The 17,407-nt window shown below is 45.3% G+C and overlaps 1 protein-coding gene across 1 annotated transcript in view; it reads right to left on the reverse strand.

Annotated features, from left to right (window-relative positions):
• Window positions 1-13,140, reverse strand: part of LOC140393844 (leiomodin-1-like) — a 66,868-nt gene extending 53,728 nt beyond the window's left edge. The window contains exon 1 of the mRNA XM_072480366.1: window positions 12,688-13,140. Coding sequence (XP_072336467.1) covers window positions 12,688-12,954 — 267 coding nt within the window. The 5' untranslated portion in view covers window positions 12,955-13,140. The remainder of the gene's footprint in view (window positions 1-12,687) is intronic.
• Window positions 13,141-17,407: the final 4,267 nt, after the last annotated feature.

Consider the following 17,407-nt stretch of genomic DNA (forward strand, 5'->3'; position numbering starts at 1 on the left):
TTCCCCCCAACTTTCCACCCCGGCTAGACCACTCGGACCCTGTTCTGCCAGGCTCCGATGGCCGCAGCCCCTCCCCCCACCTCACTCCCGTTCACTGACCGGCTTAAACCGGCCAGCGTGGAGGCCGCCGCCCGGGTCCCTTTCCCACTTGCCCGGCCCTAGGAAAGCCCAAAGATCCCCTTTTAGCACACAAACCCCACATATCCACCTACACCCCAAAGAACTCTCATTTCGAGTGAAAGTCCCGTCCCTTCCCTTGTCCAAATATATACCACATTGGCTCCTTTAATCTCTACACCCGTGCGCAGTGTACAAAAAAGAAGAAAATACAGTCATGAGGTTACATCGGCACATGGCCATTCCTCAATTTGTCATTTCTGCCACAGTCCTTCTGCTTTCGCAAACTCCTCCGCTGCTTCCGCCGTTCCAAAATAAAAGTCCCTGAGCTTGTAAGTCACCCTCAGCTTCGCTGGATATACAATGCCGCACCGCACCTTGCTAATGTACAGTGCCCTCTTCACCCGGTTGAAGGCAGCCCGCCTCCTTGCCAGCTCCACCGTAAAGTCCTGGTATACACGTATACCAGCTCCAGCCCACTGCACCACCCGCTTCTGCTTGGCCCAGCTCAGGACCTTCTCCTTCACCCTGTACTTACGGAAGCACAGAGTCACTGCCCTTGGCGGCTCACTCGCCTTTGGTATAGGCCTCCACGACCGATGAGCCCGATCCAGTTCATATCGGGAGGGATCCTCCCCCTCCCCCAATAATTTTGCCAGCATCGCGGCAAAGTACTCAGTCGGCTTCGGTCCTTCAACTCCTTCGGGCAGCCCCACAATCCTCAAATTCTGTCGCCTGGATCTGTTTTCCAGGTCTTCCATTTTTCCTCGCAGATCCTTGTTAGTATCCATCACCTTCCGCATCTCTTTCCCCATCGAGGCAAGTTGATCACCGTGCTGCAATAATGTCTCCTTCACTTCCTTCGGCACCTCCCCTTGCTCTCGCACTTCCGCCACTGCGCTCGCCACCTCCGTCCTCACCGGGGAAACCGCCTCCTCCACCAGCACACTCAAAACCTCCCTCATCTCCTTCCTCACCGTCTCCATGCATTTCGCAATCTGCGCCAACTGCTTTTCAAATTCCGCAGCCATCACCTTAGTTATTTCTTCAGCCGTAAGCAGTGCGGCCTTCCCTGGTGCTCCAGCCTCCATTTTTCCTGGTGACCCCGCGGTGACCTTTCCACTCCCCGACGGACCTCCAGCTGTTTTTTTTCCGGCCGTTTTCCTGCTCACCCTCGACATTTTTCTTTGTTCCTTTTTTCCTCCTCTGTCTCCACTGTGCCTCCTCCGTGCCTTCTCCCTTCTTCTGCCGCCTCCGCGGACCCTGGGACCGGGCTTAAAGCCCCGAAAATGCCGTTGCCGACCAGGAGCCCTCCATTGTGCGGCCGCCTCCCGCCCGTCGTCACCGGAAGTCCCACCATACCCATTACTGTATCCAAACATTCTCTGGGAACAATCAGCCCTAAATGAACTTGGAGGAAGATTCCAAAGAATGACGAGTGAAAATTATTGGTTATTCAAGGGAGAGAAAAGACCAATGAAATGTAAAGCTAGCCACAAGAAAGGAACTGCTCCAGTAGAACTGGTGGACTAACTTTCATTATCCTCAACCTCCTGGGTGGCACGGTGGTGCAGTGGTTAGCTCTGCTGCCTCATGGCGCTGAGGTCGGGTTCAATCGTGGCCCCGGATCACTGTCTGTGTGGGGTTTGCACTTTCTCCCCGTGTGTGAGTGGGTCTCATCACCGCAACCCAAAGATGTGCAGGGTGGTTCAATTGGCCACGCTAGATTGCCCCTCATTTGGAAGCATTAAAAAAAGAAGAAAAAAACAATCCTCAACCTCCCAAGATCTTAATGCTCTTTCGAGAACGCAATGTGGACAAGCAGGTTGATAAACTGGAGCGCAATAATGAATTGATTTAACAGCTACAAAAAAATGTAATCCTGGAGTATAACTTCTCTTCGATTCTGTCTCCTAGCTAGGATTATGGTGACATTCCTGACTGCCCCCTCTCCTAGGAAGTATAACAATGAGCACGTGATGGTAAGTTCCTTTCAGGAATCACCGCAGTGATAGGGCAGAATCACCAAAATGTTTTGCAGATTAATAGTGCAACGTTCATTCATGAGGGCAAATATTTGGCTTTGGGATATTGCTTGTTGAATATCCCGCGAGATACTCTCAGTATTGTAAATATGGGGTGCACATTACTATGTCAGGTGACACAACAGCACTCTGTGTGATTACATCTGTTTTTCTCTTTTTGATGTTTTCACTTACACCATATAGCTGATATTCTTCTCCAGCCGGTCTATCTCATTTTGGGGTTTATTATTAAGGAACTAGACATCAAACCCTTTTAGTGTCTGACGACGGGAGGATACAATAACATGCTTGTGTATAGACTGGATGTGGGTTGCAACAGTGATAACGCAATGACAGATTGTGTAATGTTATTCTTTCCTAGTCATTATAATGATGCTTTTCCTTACATGGACCTAGTTAATATCATTGAAGAGAATCTATGAACTTATGTCTGTCATCATTAATATCAAAGGATTTATTCTGGCTTTTGTACATAATTTTTCCAGTTGCTGCACATGATCAGGAATCTTCTCAGCATGCACAACTCATGCTGTTTTTGCAAATTTTACTTAAGTCAACATAGGAAGTGGGCTTATGAAAATTTACAGAGCTGAATATTATCTTTTTTCTACCCATAATGCAAAGCAATTCTGTGGCATCCTTCTTCCAGTTTTGCACTCAATTTGAGCTGAAAGTTCTGACTTGGTTTAACATCTCATCCAGAAGATAGCACCTTCGCTAACACATACAGGGGGATGTTGCCTCTCGCATTTTCGGGGAGGGAGTGGGGGTGTTGGGGGAGGGGTGGGTGTGGTGGGCACAGCAGAGGGGGTGGAGAATCAAGCTAGAGTCCCAAAATGGCTTTTACGTAGGTGGGATTTCCCCACTCGATTGTCCCTACGCTCCGCCAATGTCACAATGGGAATCCTGACTTTAGAAATCCCCATTTGCATCTATTTAACAATTAATTTCAGGACTTTACACCTGATAGGCCCCCAAGGTTAAATTGCCCAGTCAGGCCAATGGGAATCAGTGGGCTAGTCTCTGCTTTTCGCACCCGAGATGAAAATGGCAAAATTCTGCCCATGATCTTTGATTGAAATACGGGGCGAAATTCTCTGGAAATGGCGCGATGTCCGCCGACTGGCGCCCAACACGGCGCAAATCAGATGGGCATCGCGCCGCTCCAAAGGTGCGCAATGCTCCGCATCTTTGGGGGCCGAGCCCCAACATTGAGGGGCTAGGACGGCGCCGGGCGGATTTCCGCCCCGCCAGCTGGCGGAAAAGGCCTTTGGTGCCCCGCCAGCTGGCGCGGAAATGACATCTCCGGGCGGCGCATGCGCGGGAGTGTCAGCGGCCGCTGACAGCTTCCCACACATGCGCAGTGGAGGGAGTCTCTTCTGCCTCTGCCATGGTGGAGACCGTGGCAGAGGCGGAAGGGAAAGAGTGCCCCCACGGCACAGGCCCGCCCGTGGATCGGTGGGCCCCGATCGCGGGCCAGGCCACCGTGGGGGCACCCCCTGCGGCCAGATCGCCCCGTGTCCCCCTCCTTCAGGACCCCGGAGCCCGCCCACGCCGCCTTGTCCCGCCGGTAAGGTAGGTGGTTTAATTTACGCCGGCGGGACAGGCATTTTAGCGAATCTCTGGTGCCGGAGACTTCGGCAACCGGCGGGGGAGGGATTCACGCCAGCCCCCGGCGATTCTCCGACCCGGCGGGGGGTCGGAGAATTTCGCCCCAGGTCTGAGATTATGTGCTCGGCAGATTTTGTGCTATATTCTATTCTCTCTCCCCCACCCCACCCCCGCCTCCCCACCCCCCACTAACATCCAACACAAATTTTCTAAAATGAGCTAAGTGACAGGCTGCTTATCTGTTATGAATTTTGGTTTGCATTGGAGGTATCTATACTGGGTATTATAAACTATTTCCTATCCAGAAAAATTTGGCTGCAACCCATCAGAGGATTTGTTTCAATCTGTGGCCTGAAGTTTTCCTAATTAGGATGGTTATCCATGACTGCGTGAGTTGATGAACTCTCCAATTTACTTCATCCAGCTGCACTTCAGTTTGAGACTTTCTACCTCTGTTGTGAATGTAAGCTCCATGGGTGAGATTTGCCGCGTGTTTCACAGTGGCTCGAGGCGACCCGCCACTGGCCAGATACGGTGTCTTCTGGCCCTGCCATTGTCAATGAGGTTTTCCATTAAATGCGCCCCTCATCCCCAGGAAACCCGTGACAGGGCTGTGGTGAAGCTGCGCTGTGGGCAGGACCGCAAGATACCGCCGGCATGAACGGTCGGAAGGTTCCAGCGCATATCTTCTCTTCTTCGGTGGATCTCAGGATTGTAGAGTTTACTTTAAAGATCTTTATGATTCAAAAAGCATGCTCTTCGCTCTCAAAGGGGTCTCACAAATGTCTTTATTGTTCACCGTCACAGGCAGTTAATCCTCAACATTGACTATTTTCCCAACTGTCCACAAAAATCTCTGCACCAATACAGGGCGGCATTTTCATGGGTTGGAGAATTCCTCATGGGGAAGGTGGCAAAATTTAACTATCACATCTTCAGACAAGTGAAGGTGGCTGCAGCACTATCTTTTGGTCATCTCCACATATGCGATGCGTCTTCTGTAGACCTTTGGTCACGCCAAACAACTTCATAATTTGTCGAAACCTCGTTGGCATCTGGGTCTTCCTGAGGCCCTGCACACTCGTGCTCCTCACATTTAGGTGAGAGTCCATTAAATCAAGGACACTGGAGGATGACCAACACAAGGCAGCCTGGGGCTCCTAGGACATGGATCTTTTGAACCTAACTAAGACCCTTGTTGTGGATGCAGTCACATCTGAGGAGAAAGCTCATCCACACGTCATCCTCCAGCTCAGGGAAGACCACGCCCTGACGAGCACGAGTGTGCAGGGCCTCAGGAAGACCCAGATGCCAAAGGAGCCAAACTCATTCATTGTGCATTAGATCCCCGAATCCAACGCTCAGCTGAACCATGCACTCCATGGTTTGAAGGCAGTTATAGGGTGCCCCTTCATTGGGCCACGATTTACTGTGTCAAACTCCTCCTGCATGTCCTGAAACTCCCTCAGAGTTTTTTTTTCTAGCTTGTTGTTCAAACTGTGTCATTATCAGGTTAGCTCAAAAATGGTGCTGCTGACCTGATTCACAACCAAATCACCGGACTAAACTTAGGTTGTAACCTGGGCAGTCTTTGATCACTATTTCACATGAAGAAGTACTATTCTTTCCCTAACTATTCCTCCTATGTCCATATCTTAGAATCTACTTTGGCAAAACATTAGCAAAGAGTTCATGGACCGCAAAAGGATTGTTGACAGCAGAAAACTGCTGTACTGACAGCATTTAGCTGCCTTCAAAGTTTTTTTTCTTGTTCTTTCACAAGCTGTGGGCATCACTGGCTAAGCCCGTGTTTATTTCCCATCCCTAATTATCTTTGAAAAATGCCAGTTGCATTGCGTTTTAGGCCACTTGTTCTTTTTAAGATGAATACATAGAACGTATTTGCTCTTGGAAAATTCCACGTACTCAGAAATCAGGACTTAAATCAAGAGGAGGAAGACACTTCATGCTTCACCACTTTCATATACAAATATAACGTCATGATATCCTCTAACCGATTTGAATCATAGAATCCCTACAGTGCAGGAGGAGGCCATTCAGCCCATCGCGTCCCCACCAGCCCTTTGAAAGAATACCCTACCTAGGTCCAATCCCCCACCCTTTCCCGCAACCCCACACAACCTTAGGGGCAACTTAGCATGGACAATCCGCCTAGCTCGCATATCTTTGTACTTGGGAGAAAACCGGAGCAGCTGGTGAAAACCCAGGCAGACACGGGGAGAATGTGTAAACTCCACACAGACAGGAACCCGTGGCCGGAATCGAATCCGGGTCCCTGGCGCCCTTGACTTTGTTGATAATTGGGCCAAACTTATTTTCTTCTGTTACTTATCTCTCTATCCTGTGCTCTTCTAGAATATGATCATTGAAGTTACCGAACCTTGATTTATAAAGTAGGCACGGTAGCACAGTGGTTAGCACAGTTGCTTCACAGCTCCAGGGTCCCAGGTTTGATTCCCGGCTTGGGTCACTGTCTATGCGGTGTCTGCACGTTCTCCCCGTGTCTGCGGGGTTTCCTCCAGGTGCTCCGGTTTCCTCCCACAGTCCAAACATGTGCAGGTTAGGTGGATTGGCCATGCTAAATTGCCCTTAGTGTCCAAAAAGGTTTGATGAAGTTACCGGGTTACGAGGATAGGATGGAGGTGTGGGCTTAGATAGGGTGATCTTTCCATGGGCCTGTGCAGACTCGATGGGCTAAATGGCCTCCTTCTGCATTGTAAATTCTATGATCTTCTATGGTATTGTGGTGTGAAGAATTAATTAGTCCCAGGTTGAGCTGTTTCTGCATTATTTGTTATCATGGCCTATATCTGAGCTCTGAAAATCTTTATCTCCTGTTGTCACAATTTTGAGTCAACATTTAAAATCCTATATACTTATAATGAGAAAACCCTATTGAAGGACATAAACATTCAGAAAACATATCACAATGCAGTTCTACAATTTTGCAACTTGTTAGCACCATGGGTAGTCTCTAGTCTCTTTACCTTCAAATCCGTTAGTTTTCATTTAATGTAAAGGTAAGTTTGATTTCAACTTCAATATTTATTGTTGAATTTTAATTTTTTTTAAACTAAAATAATTTTTCCACAGCCTTTTGCCACTCCCTAAACCTATGTTTAATAGTCAACCCTTCTCCAATGCCACTATGTTCACCAGCCTGGATATCTAGTAACTTCTGTTTCCCCTGCCAGTTACCAACTGCTGCACTCCTGCTGAGTTCCTTTTGTGACCTAAGACATTACGGGCAGAGTTTTGCACGATGCACAGAGTGCTGGCAGGGGCGAGAAAACGGACGTGCAGCTCTCCAGCTACACAGCTGAGTTTTCTCTCCAGAATCTCTGGCACTCTGCACACAGCAATCTGGGGACATGGTTTTCACCGTCACACTGGCAGGGCAGGGCCTGGTAGAGATAGTAACTGCAGCACCACAGAGATTGAGGTGGCGTTTTTAAAGGGCGCCCCAATCAGTGCTGAAAAAAATACTTCCCACCCTCCACGGTACGGTGAACCCCCTGCCCCACTAGCATCAGGGCTACCCCCACATAAATAAGGGGAACACCACCAATGGAACTCCTCCCACCTGGAGCCATCCTGGCAGTGCCACCCGAGAAGTGCTGGGGCACTTCCAGGATGGCACTGCTCGGGTGTCAGAAGGCAAAGCCAGGGCATGCCTGGGGCATGCCCATCTCCCCAGGCCTATGGAGCCCTCAGCGGGTCCCCTCAACTGCTTTACGTTTTGCAGAAGCGATTGTAAATCTTGCTGACATGACATCACATCAGCGAGGGGGTAGTTCTTTATTTGGGGGGGGGGGGCATTCAACAGGGAAGTCATTTAAGTGTATGGAAATTTATTTAACTGAATTCAAATGAGGTTCCCGCGATTTCTGGGTGGGAATCACATTACATCACTGGTGAGCAGCGAGGAAAATCAGAAAACAAGATCTCACCGCCAAGATTCACAATCCTGCGGTCTTGCGAGATTTTCTGCCAGCATCGCCATTTTAACCCGCGGCGAATGCCGGCAGAAAATCCCCCCCCCCCATCGTCTCAGCTCAAACCTCCCTTCACCGGCCCATTTGTCCATCCCCAGCAACTGGCAAGCCCCCAACCTTGTCAATAATAGTCACATCAATGGCCAATTGCCCCTCCATGATCTCCTTCCCAGCCTGACAAACCTATTCTGGCCTTCCTGCCAATCTGCTGGTCATATTCATGGCCACATCATCTCCTTGGGCCCAACAGGCCCTCCTGACTTTTGAAGTGCAAGTGGGTGGGATTCCCTAATTATCTACCTGACACCAGTGCACGAATACAGGAATGCTATGTTTCCAGTTTTCAGTAACAGGATGAAGACTCTACATTATTATGGAAAAGTCCTTTAAGGAATTCTGGCCTTTGCAATTCTACAAATGTTTTTTCTATTACAGATTTAAAATTCCCTTATATATTTAAACAGTGTAGTTCAAAATACCCCTCATGAAACATTGAACCATAGAAAATAGGAGTAGGCCCTTCGAGCCTGTTCCACCATTCAGTATGATCATGGCTGATTATCTGTCACAATGTCATATCCCCATACTCTCCACACACCCCTTGATGCTTTTGAAGTCTATAAATCTATCTTAATATATTCAGTGACCAGTCCTCCACAACCTCCTGTGGTAGAAAATGCCACATGTTCACCACCATCAGACTGAAGACATTTCTTCTTATCTCAGTCCTAAATGGCTCACCCCATATCCTGAGATATTATCCCTGCATCCAATTTCTCTAGACCTGTCAGAATTTTGTATCTTTCAATGGGATCTCCTCTCATTCTTCTAAATCCCAGTGAATACAGGCCTAGTCAACAAAACTCTCCTCATGCAACATTTCTGCCATCCCAGGAATCAATATGGTGAACCTTTGCTGCATTCCCTCTATGGGAAGTATATCCTTACTTTGATAGGGATCCCAAAACTGCATACAATATTGCACGTGTGCTAACACCAAGGCCCTGTACAGCTGCAGTAAGGCATCCTTGCTCTTGTACTCAAGTTCTCTTGCAATGAAGCCCGCACACCATTTACCTTCCTAACTGCTTGCTGTACTTGCATGCTTCCCCTCATCCTGCCTATCAATCTTAATGCCGCCAAACCTTGCCTATATCTATCCTTGCATAGACCCTAACACTACCAGTCATTACTACACCTCCAGGGCTCCCAGAGCTAAAGTAGCAGCTGCAGTTCTGAACGCTTTATATCTGTATGGCCCAGGTGAAGTGCTGGCCATGCCTGGGTCTATGGTAATTACCACAAACGCAGGCAAGTTCAAGGTAGACTTTCTCAAATGCATTTCAGGTAGAATCTGCCTGACACGGTGTGGAAGAAGGGGGCAGTAAAATTGGCTCTGACGATAGATTTCCCATAGCTTAATGCATGCTTCAATGAGTGACGGCATTCAAGGTAAGTAGATGAGACAAGAGTTTCAGGTGGCTAGGGGAAAGTTCAATAGGCAGAAGTGGGGTGTGAACTTTTAGTGATGATATCCCGTTGCACGCTTTGAATTAAGAACACACGTGTGCACAGTTTTTGAATTCTTGACGTCAGTCGTAGAGGTGTAGATTAAAGGATAGAAAACTTTTCTCTGCTCCTGTCAGACTTTTTTTTTTAAGGGTTAACAACTGCAGATTTCTGATTTTTAGACAATGGGCTTCACTGAGGCTTTAGACTCTCCTGATTAATTGAGGTAGCAGTATCAATTCCACATGTCTATTGCTCTATGCTGCAGTGCGTTTATTATGATTTCTTATCTTCCCTGATGATCTTTTCACCCATATCCTTCCGTTCTAAAATAACAATCCAAGTTAGATAACTTTTAAAGGGGGTCATTTTCAACTTCGCTGCCTGGGGGTAAACTGGATTATGTGGTGAAGAGTAACTCTGGAACAGCATTGTCCTGAAACAGCATTGACAGAAAAATTTAACTGTATTCTCAATTTCACCATCAGAAATTCAGACTGCTTCTAAGGTACTGAAATATCTTTCTAAAAATAATTCCAAACAGCATAAATATTTTCTACCTCCCACAAGGTTCGACAACGAGTGCTGAAAGAAGATCAATCCAAACAAACTTTTCTTCTAATAGCCAAAATATACAGCACCCAATTATTAACTCTATTGACAATACCACACAGTCTCTGCATTGTATAACATGAAATTTTGCAATAACTTTGAACTAAATTACACTTTGCTTATTCCACTTGGCAAATGTGTAACTCACTCGCAATTTCATCGGCCTTTGTCACAATGATTTTCCAGTATCCTATAGGTATGGTTGCATATTGTCGGATTGGAAAAGCAAAAGTACAACTGTGAGGTAAATATTTCCATATAAATACATATAAAGTACAGCCACTGTGTGAACATGTTCATTAGTAAAACCGTAAGACCATAAGACATAGGAGCAGAGTTAGGCCACTCGGCCCATCAAGCCTGCTCTGTCATTCAATCATGGCTGATATTTTTCTCATCCCCATTTTCCTGCCTTCTCCCCATAACCCCTGATCCGCTTATTAATCAAGTGGTCTTATTTTTGTTCTTTTACTAATTAAGTAATGTTGCAATTGCATTTTGACAAATTAAGTTTTTAATGTTAGAACTATTACAGGAATAGTTTGTGTACAATTTGAGTTAGAAAGATAATGGAAGGCTTATTTTATATTTTATGATGAATATTGCATGCGTCAGGTGTCAATGATGGGGAGTGGAACACTTTTCTAGTTTTTGTTGCCCAGACCAGATAGTCCTGAGTGGACTAGGCTAGAGTGGAGCACAAGCGGCAACATGGACTGGTTGGACCTCATGGCCTGTTTGTGCTGTACATCCTAGGTAGTCATAGTGACAAGGTGTAGCTCCACCGTATTACACATGTTCATTGGAATTTGTTTCAAAGCTCGTACAGGTGATAAATTCCTCTTCTTTCAGAGCAAAAGAGACGTAAAGGTAGGTGAAGGAACTTCAGTGAAGGGGAAGTTCCAGTGTTCTTTCATTTGTACTGTTGGTTAACGTGATTTTTTGCACCTGCATTGCTTGCTGTGCCCATGAGTTGCAGGCTTTGCACATCTGTTAAAACATTGCCCCATTTGACTGCCTCAACTGAAAAAGTTTTGGATACAAGCTCTTAATATTGACGACTGTACTTCAGAAAAATTAAACAAGTGCCAAAGCAATGTGACTGGCTGGTGAACACATTTGCGTACTATTAGCCTGCGAAGTATCTCATCACCAGTGAGAACATGGAAAGTCTACTTTAATGTTTTATTGAAGCAATAATATGTTTTTCTACTGATTCTGCTTTGGGATCAACATTCAGCTGCTGCAGTGAATCACTATGAGCTAATTCCACCCACTGATGCTGTTGTCAAAAATCTTAAGTCAACAACAACATTTTTTCACCTCGTGACCTGTCGCCCTTCATCTGCGTGGTATTAAAATAAGAAAGAATGTCTTGCATTCATCTAATACTTTTCACGACCATAGGATATTCCAAAAGGACTTTACATTCAATTATGCATTTTTTAAAAAGTGTTGTCACTGTTGTAATGTAGGAAATATGATGCCAGTTTTAGCACAGCAAGATCCCACAAATGCTACTGAAAGGGTTAAAAATGATACAAACTAAAAATCACACAAGCTGCTAGCTGCTAAATCATCAAAGACAGGAAATTAGTTATGAGAAAACAGCTGTTTCAGCTGAGACTGTCAAGGACAAAATTAGAGAGAATGTTTTTTTTACACAATTCACATACAAAGATTCAATTGACCGCTGTTGTAGCTCATGTGTGTCCACTATAACAAGAAACAATGGGGAAGGGAGTTGTTACATCACTGGTCAAAATATATTCTTATCATATCTATGTCTGGGAGTTATTAGATAAAAAGAGAAAATGCATGCTTGGTGATATTGCAATTAAGTAGATGTGCCCAAATTGCAATTGGGTGACTACACAAATATATAAACATCGTGTAAACTTAATTATTAGTTGTGAATGGATGTGGATAATTGTGAAACAGATGTACACCTTTGATTGGTATATGCTAATTTGTTGTAACTAAGCCTAAAAGTATAATTGCCTGGATCAGGGATCTCTATAATGCCACTAGCTGGAGTCCTGGAGCTCCTGCTATAGTTCATACTAAAGGCCTTGTTCTAAAACTGCAAGAATCTTCATTTGGTCACTGGTGAATGGGAGAGTGAAGTACACTATAGCCGAATAGCTGAATTTTTTTTTTCTTCTTCCGTAACAGCTACTGTGATAATGACCAAGTAATCTGCAGTAGTGATGTTGCTATGGGACAAATATTGACAACTCTCCTCTTTTTCAGAATAGTCCCATGGAATCCTATATGTCCACCTGATAGGACAGGTGGGACCTGAATTGAAAGTCTCATTTGAAAGACAGTACTTCTGACAGTCCAACACCCAGTCACTACTCCACTGGGGTATCAACCTTGAGCAAGTCTCTGGACTGGGACTTTAACCCACAACCCTCTGATTCAGAGGGGATTTTGATACCAATGAGCACAGTTGGCACAGTGCGTGATATGTCATTATTTCCTCTTTCTGTATTAAATGGCATTTAGTTGTGACAAGTATGTACAATTGCACAATGTTTTATGTTTAATTCTGTTTACTCTCTGATGCTATGCTTAAAAATTTCACAAATGGAATTTCTTTGTTTTTATTACAGGAATCTCATGAAGAGCATAAAGAATGGCTCTTTCAAAATAATAATTGTTGAACAAACTGAAAACAATTATGTCCTTGCATAGTTTACTAAACATGTAATCGTACAACTCAAACTCCGAACAAATTCTGGGTTGTAAATAATGTACATATATGAACTCACGTCAATTGATAGTTCTCTCTCTATCAGTTTCCTAGTTGTTTTCTCACAGTAGGTGAGCATTGCCTCTCGATCATATGATCCTGTGGGCTGCTTTTCTGTCTGATTTCTCTGTCTCAATCCAACAGCGACATTGGAATTTGGATCCATGACATCCAACTCAATCTGCAGCTCTTGCATTTCCTCCGGGGAGAGATTTGCCAACAAATTATCAATATCTGGATCCTCGCTCACCTGCCTTTTGTACTCTTGTTTCCTAAATCGTGACATATTTGTATATTGTTATCCAAAAAAAATCAATAAGACAGTGAGCTTGTATGCACCAGTTTAAAACCTTTTCCTGGAACAGCACTTTGCAGTTACAATGAAATTCAGTTATATCCAAAAGAAAGGATCAATTTGGCAACTTTTGATAGCTTAACTATATCGTCCTTAAACTATCCGTAACAGCAGGTGATGAAGTGCCAAGCAGAGTGTTGTGAATCCTTATACGATTCAGCAACCAAACATGAATTGAGAAGAATAATTGACGTGAGATTGCACCACTCAGAAGCTGCTTTGGGAATGCTAACTAGATGAACAGCCAGTCAGCAGTGGGAGGGGGAACTGGCAGAGCCTAACAATTTAGGTTGTACGCTGAGGACATTCCATGGAATCCTAAGCAGTTGCACTACCAAATTTAGTAGAGCAGATTTAGCCTTGAAAGGAAATAGGAAGAAGAACAGCAAAACTGAGACATACAAAAAAATGCAGGAGTTGGCAGTCCTAAATGTTTAATTAATACTGTAAAAACTTTTAAAGGCAGAAGAACAAGAGGAAAATATCATTGTGCGATTAAAAATACTAAATTTGGGCACTGCACTCAGATGCAGCCCAGCTCTTAGGCACTGAACCAAAGCTTGTTTTAATTTTGATTAAAAACAGTAACACATATAAAGGACAAATATAACATGCTGGTATTGACACGCCCCAGGATTCCCAATTAGATTGACATATGAACTATGGCCTTGCTGATGGCATAGTCTGGCAAGTATTTTAGTGAATAGGTAACCATTTCATTAGAGATACTTTGGAACACTGTTTACTATAATAAGCAGGAGCCAAGCTATAAGTAAATCAAGAGAAGGTTGGGCAAACAGAAAAAAAATTATTATTGCATTTCTAAATCTATTTCCTAATAAATCTTGTGCAATTGGTCCTTATGTGGACCCTTGTTAATTAAGAGGGAAAAGAATGACTGACCATCACATTTCTCATCTTTATCACCCACTTCATGCCAGAGGCCTAGCTTGCACCGACAATGGCCTGGCTTCCTACCTCTGACATTTAAATCCCCCTCCATCCCAGATATTCTAGTGGGGTCTGGAGCAGAGGTTACTTGTTCCCTGTAATGCTCGATCAATAACTCCAGAAGCGAGATTGGATGACAATTGAAGGCTTTATTGGACTAGATGTTTCCCCCAGCAGCGCAGGTACAGAATGCAGCTGCGAGGGAGACACAGGCTCTTATACTCCGCCTTACTGGGCGGACCCAGCAGGCAGGCTTCACCAATGATATTGCTGTCTCAGGTACCTCCCACACCAATGGTCTTACAGCATCAACCTGGGTAACGTAATACCCCTAATACCGACTACCACACCTGCACTTAAATCAGAGAAACATTGTCATGCCTTTGCGCGTATGGTGCTTCATTACAACTAAAATGCTATACCATGTAATTTCACAGCCTAGAGTGAGACTATAAATGGGTTACAGGAGATGCTAAAATCAAGCTGATGGAAAGATTGAGGTGAAAATGCATTATAATATATATAGATCACTTGTGGCATTGCTTATGGTGAGTCCGGGGTCTTGGAAAAACGAGGGTGTTATGCAATGTAAATTGACCTGGGAGAATGAGATGTTAATACTGGGGCCATGCCTGAGACCTGCACAATGCAAAAACAAAAAATACTGGACAATCTCAGCAGGTCTGACAGCATCTGTGGAGAGAAAAGGGAGCTAAGATTTTGAGTCTGGATGACTCTTTGTCAAAGCTGGAGAGAACTGGAAATGGGGTCAGATTTATACTGTAGTGGGGGGGGGGGGGGTGGAGTGATGGGGCTGGTTAGGGGCCAGCGATAGGTGGAGATAGTCAAAGATGTCGAGGACAGAAGATAAAAGGAATGTAAATGAGGGTGATTAAGGCTAAGAAGGGTGCTTATATTGGCACTGTAAGAAGTCTTACAACACCAGGTTAAAGTCCAACAGGTTTCTTTGGAATCACTAGCTCATGGAGCACAGCTCCTTCAACAGGTCAGCTGCTCTCCGAAAGCTAGTGATTCCAAATAAACCTGTTGGACTTTAACCTGGTGTTGTTGTAAAACTTCTTACTGTGCCCACTCCAGTCCAACGCTGGCACCTTAACATCATAGTGGCTCATAAAGAGATAAAAAATGTGAATGGCAGCACAAAGGTGAGCAGTGTGTAAAGAGCAACTTGGAACAATTGGCCCAAGTGGATGGGGGGGGGGGGGGGGGGGAAACAGAAGGTGAGGAAAGAAAAGATCAATGGAAGATATGTAAATAAAAATAAATTGATAGAAATAAAAATGAGGTGAAGGTGGAGGAGAGAGTTCACAGTCTGAAGTAGTTGAACTCATTGTTAAGTCCGGAAGGCTGTAACGTGCCTAATCAGAAGATGAGATGCTGTTCCTCCAGTTTGCGCTGCGCTTCACTGGAACATTGCAGCAGGCCAAGGATGGACATGTGGACATGAGAGCAGGACGGTGAGTGAAGTTGCAAGTGCCAGGAAGGTCTGGGTCCTGCTTGCAGACGGACCAGAGGTGTTATGCAAAGCAGTCACCCAGTCTGCACTTAGTCTCTCCAATGTAGAATAGACAGCATTGGGAGCAGCGAATGCAATAGGCCAGATTGAAGGAGCTACACGTGAAGCGCTGCCTCACTTAAAAAGAGTGTTTGGGGCCTGAAATGGTGAGCAGAGAGGAGGTGAAGGGGCTGGTGATACACTTCTGCGATTGCATGGGAAGGTGCCGTGGGAAGAGGGTGAGGTGTTGGGGGTGATGGAAGAATGGGCCAGGGTATCCAGGAGGGAATGGTCCCTGCAAAATGCTGACAGGGGGAGTGAGGGCAAAATGTGTTTGGTGGTGGAATCACGCTAGAGTTGGCAGAACTGGTGGAGGATGATTCTTTGAATGTGGAGGCCGTTGGGGAGAAAATTGAGGACAAGTGGGATCCTATCCTGGTTCTGGGAAGGAGGAGAACGGGTGAGGTCAGAGGTGCGGGAGATGGGTCGGACACGGTTGAGAGCCCTGTTCACCACATGTCAGCAGTACCATTTTGGAAAGTGTCATCATCGGAACAGCTGCGATGGAGGCGAAGGAAATGGGCGAATGGAATGGAGTCCTTACAGAATGTGGGGTGTGAACAGCTTTAATCGAGATAGCTGTGGGAGTCGGTAGGTTTGTAATGCATATTAGTGGACAATTTATCCCCAGAAATTGAAATAGAAAGGTCAAGGAATGCAAGGGAAATGTCGGAGATGGACCATGTGAAGCTGATAGAAGGGTGGAAATTAGAAGCGAAATGAATAAATGTTTACAGGTCCAGAAGGGAACAGCCCCACCACTCTAATCCCTCCCTCCCCCCACTACAATATAAATCTGACCCAATTTCCAGTTCTCTCTAGCTTTGACAAAGAGTCATCCAGACTCGAAAAGTTAGCTCCCTTTTCTCCCCACAGATGCTGTCAAACCTGCTGAGATTCTCCAGTATTGTTTCAGATTCCAGTATCTGCAGTAATTTGCTTCTACTGCTTTCAGTTAATGGGTGGCATTTTGTATTCTGGAGACTAGAGGGGCTGGTTTAGCACAGTGGGCTAAATAGCTGGCTTGTAAAGCAGACCAAGGCCACCAGCTTCCCCGAACAGGCGGCGGAATGTGGCGACTAGGGGCTTTCAACAGTAACTTCATTTGAATCCTATTTGTGACAATGAGCGATTTTCATTTCATTCATTTCATGAGGAGCTCAGCAAAAGGAAGCCGCCTATCCTGTCCCCACATAGAAATAGAAGCAGGAGGAGGCCATTTGGCCCTTTGAGCCTGCTCCATCATTCATTACGATCATGGTTGATCATCAAGTTCAATACCCTGATCCCACCTTCCCCCCATATCCTTGATCCCTTTAGCCCCAAGAACTATATCTAATTCCTTCTTGAAATTACGCAACGTTTTGGCCTCAAATACTTTCTGTGGTGGCGAATTCCACAGATTCAGCACTCTCTGGGTGAAGATATTTCTCCTCACCTCAGTCCTAAAAGGGTTATCCCTTATCCTCAAACTATGACCCCCTAGTTCTGGATTCCCCTACTGACGGGTTTGAAGGTCTTGGAGCCATATTTAAACGGTACCCAGACAAACATTCACTCAATATAGGCCAAGAGCTCTGCACTACTCCCCCAGAGTACGTGGCTGCAACTCATACTGGAGAAGCTGGCAGATGTGAGCAACCACGTCCTGGGACAGACGAGAGTGCTTCCAGCATTACCTTTTGCTCATTTCTGAACAAGAGCACCGCTTATACACCCATGTTCGAGTCAATTCTTATTGTTGCAACTGTCTATGTTTCACAGAATCGATGAAAAGTACAATGCAGAAGAGGCCCTCTGGCCCATTAAGTCTGCACTGACACATGAATAACACCTGACCTACCTACCTACCTAATC

Source organism: Scyliorhinus torazame, chromosome 17 (genome assembly GCF_047496885.1).
Source record: "Scyliorhinus torazame isolate Kashiwa2021f chromosome 17, sScyTor2.1, whole genome shotgun sequence".
NCBI lineage: Eukaryota > Metazoa > Chordata > Chondrichthyes > Carcharhiniformes > Scyliorhinidae > Scyliorhinus > Scyliorhinus torazame.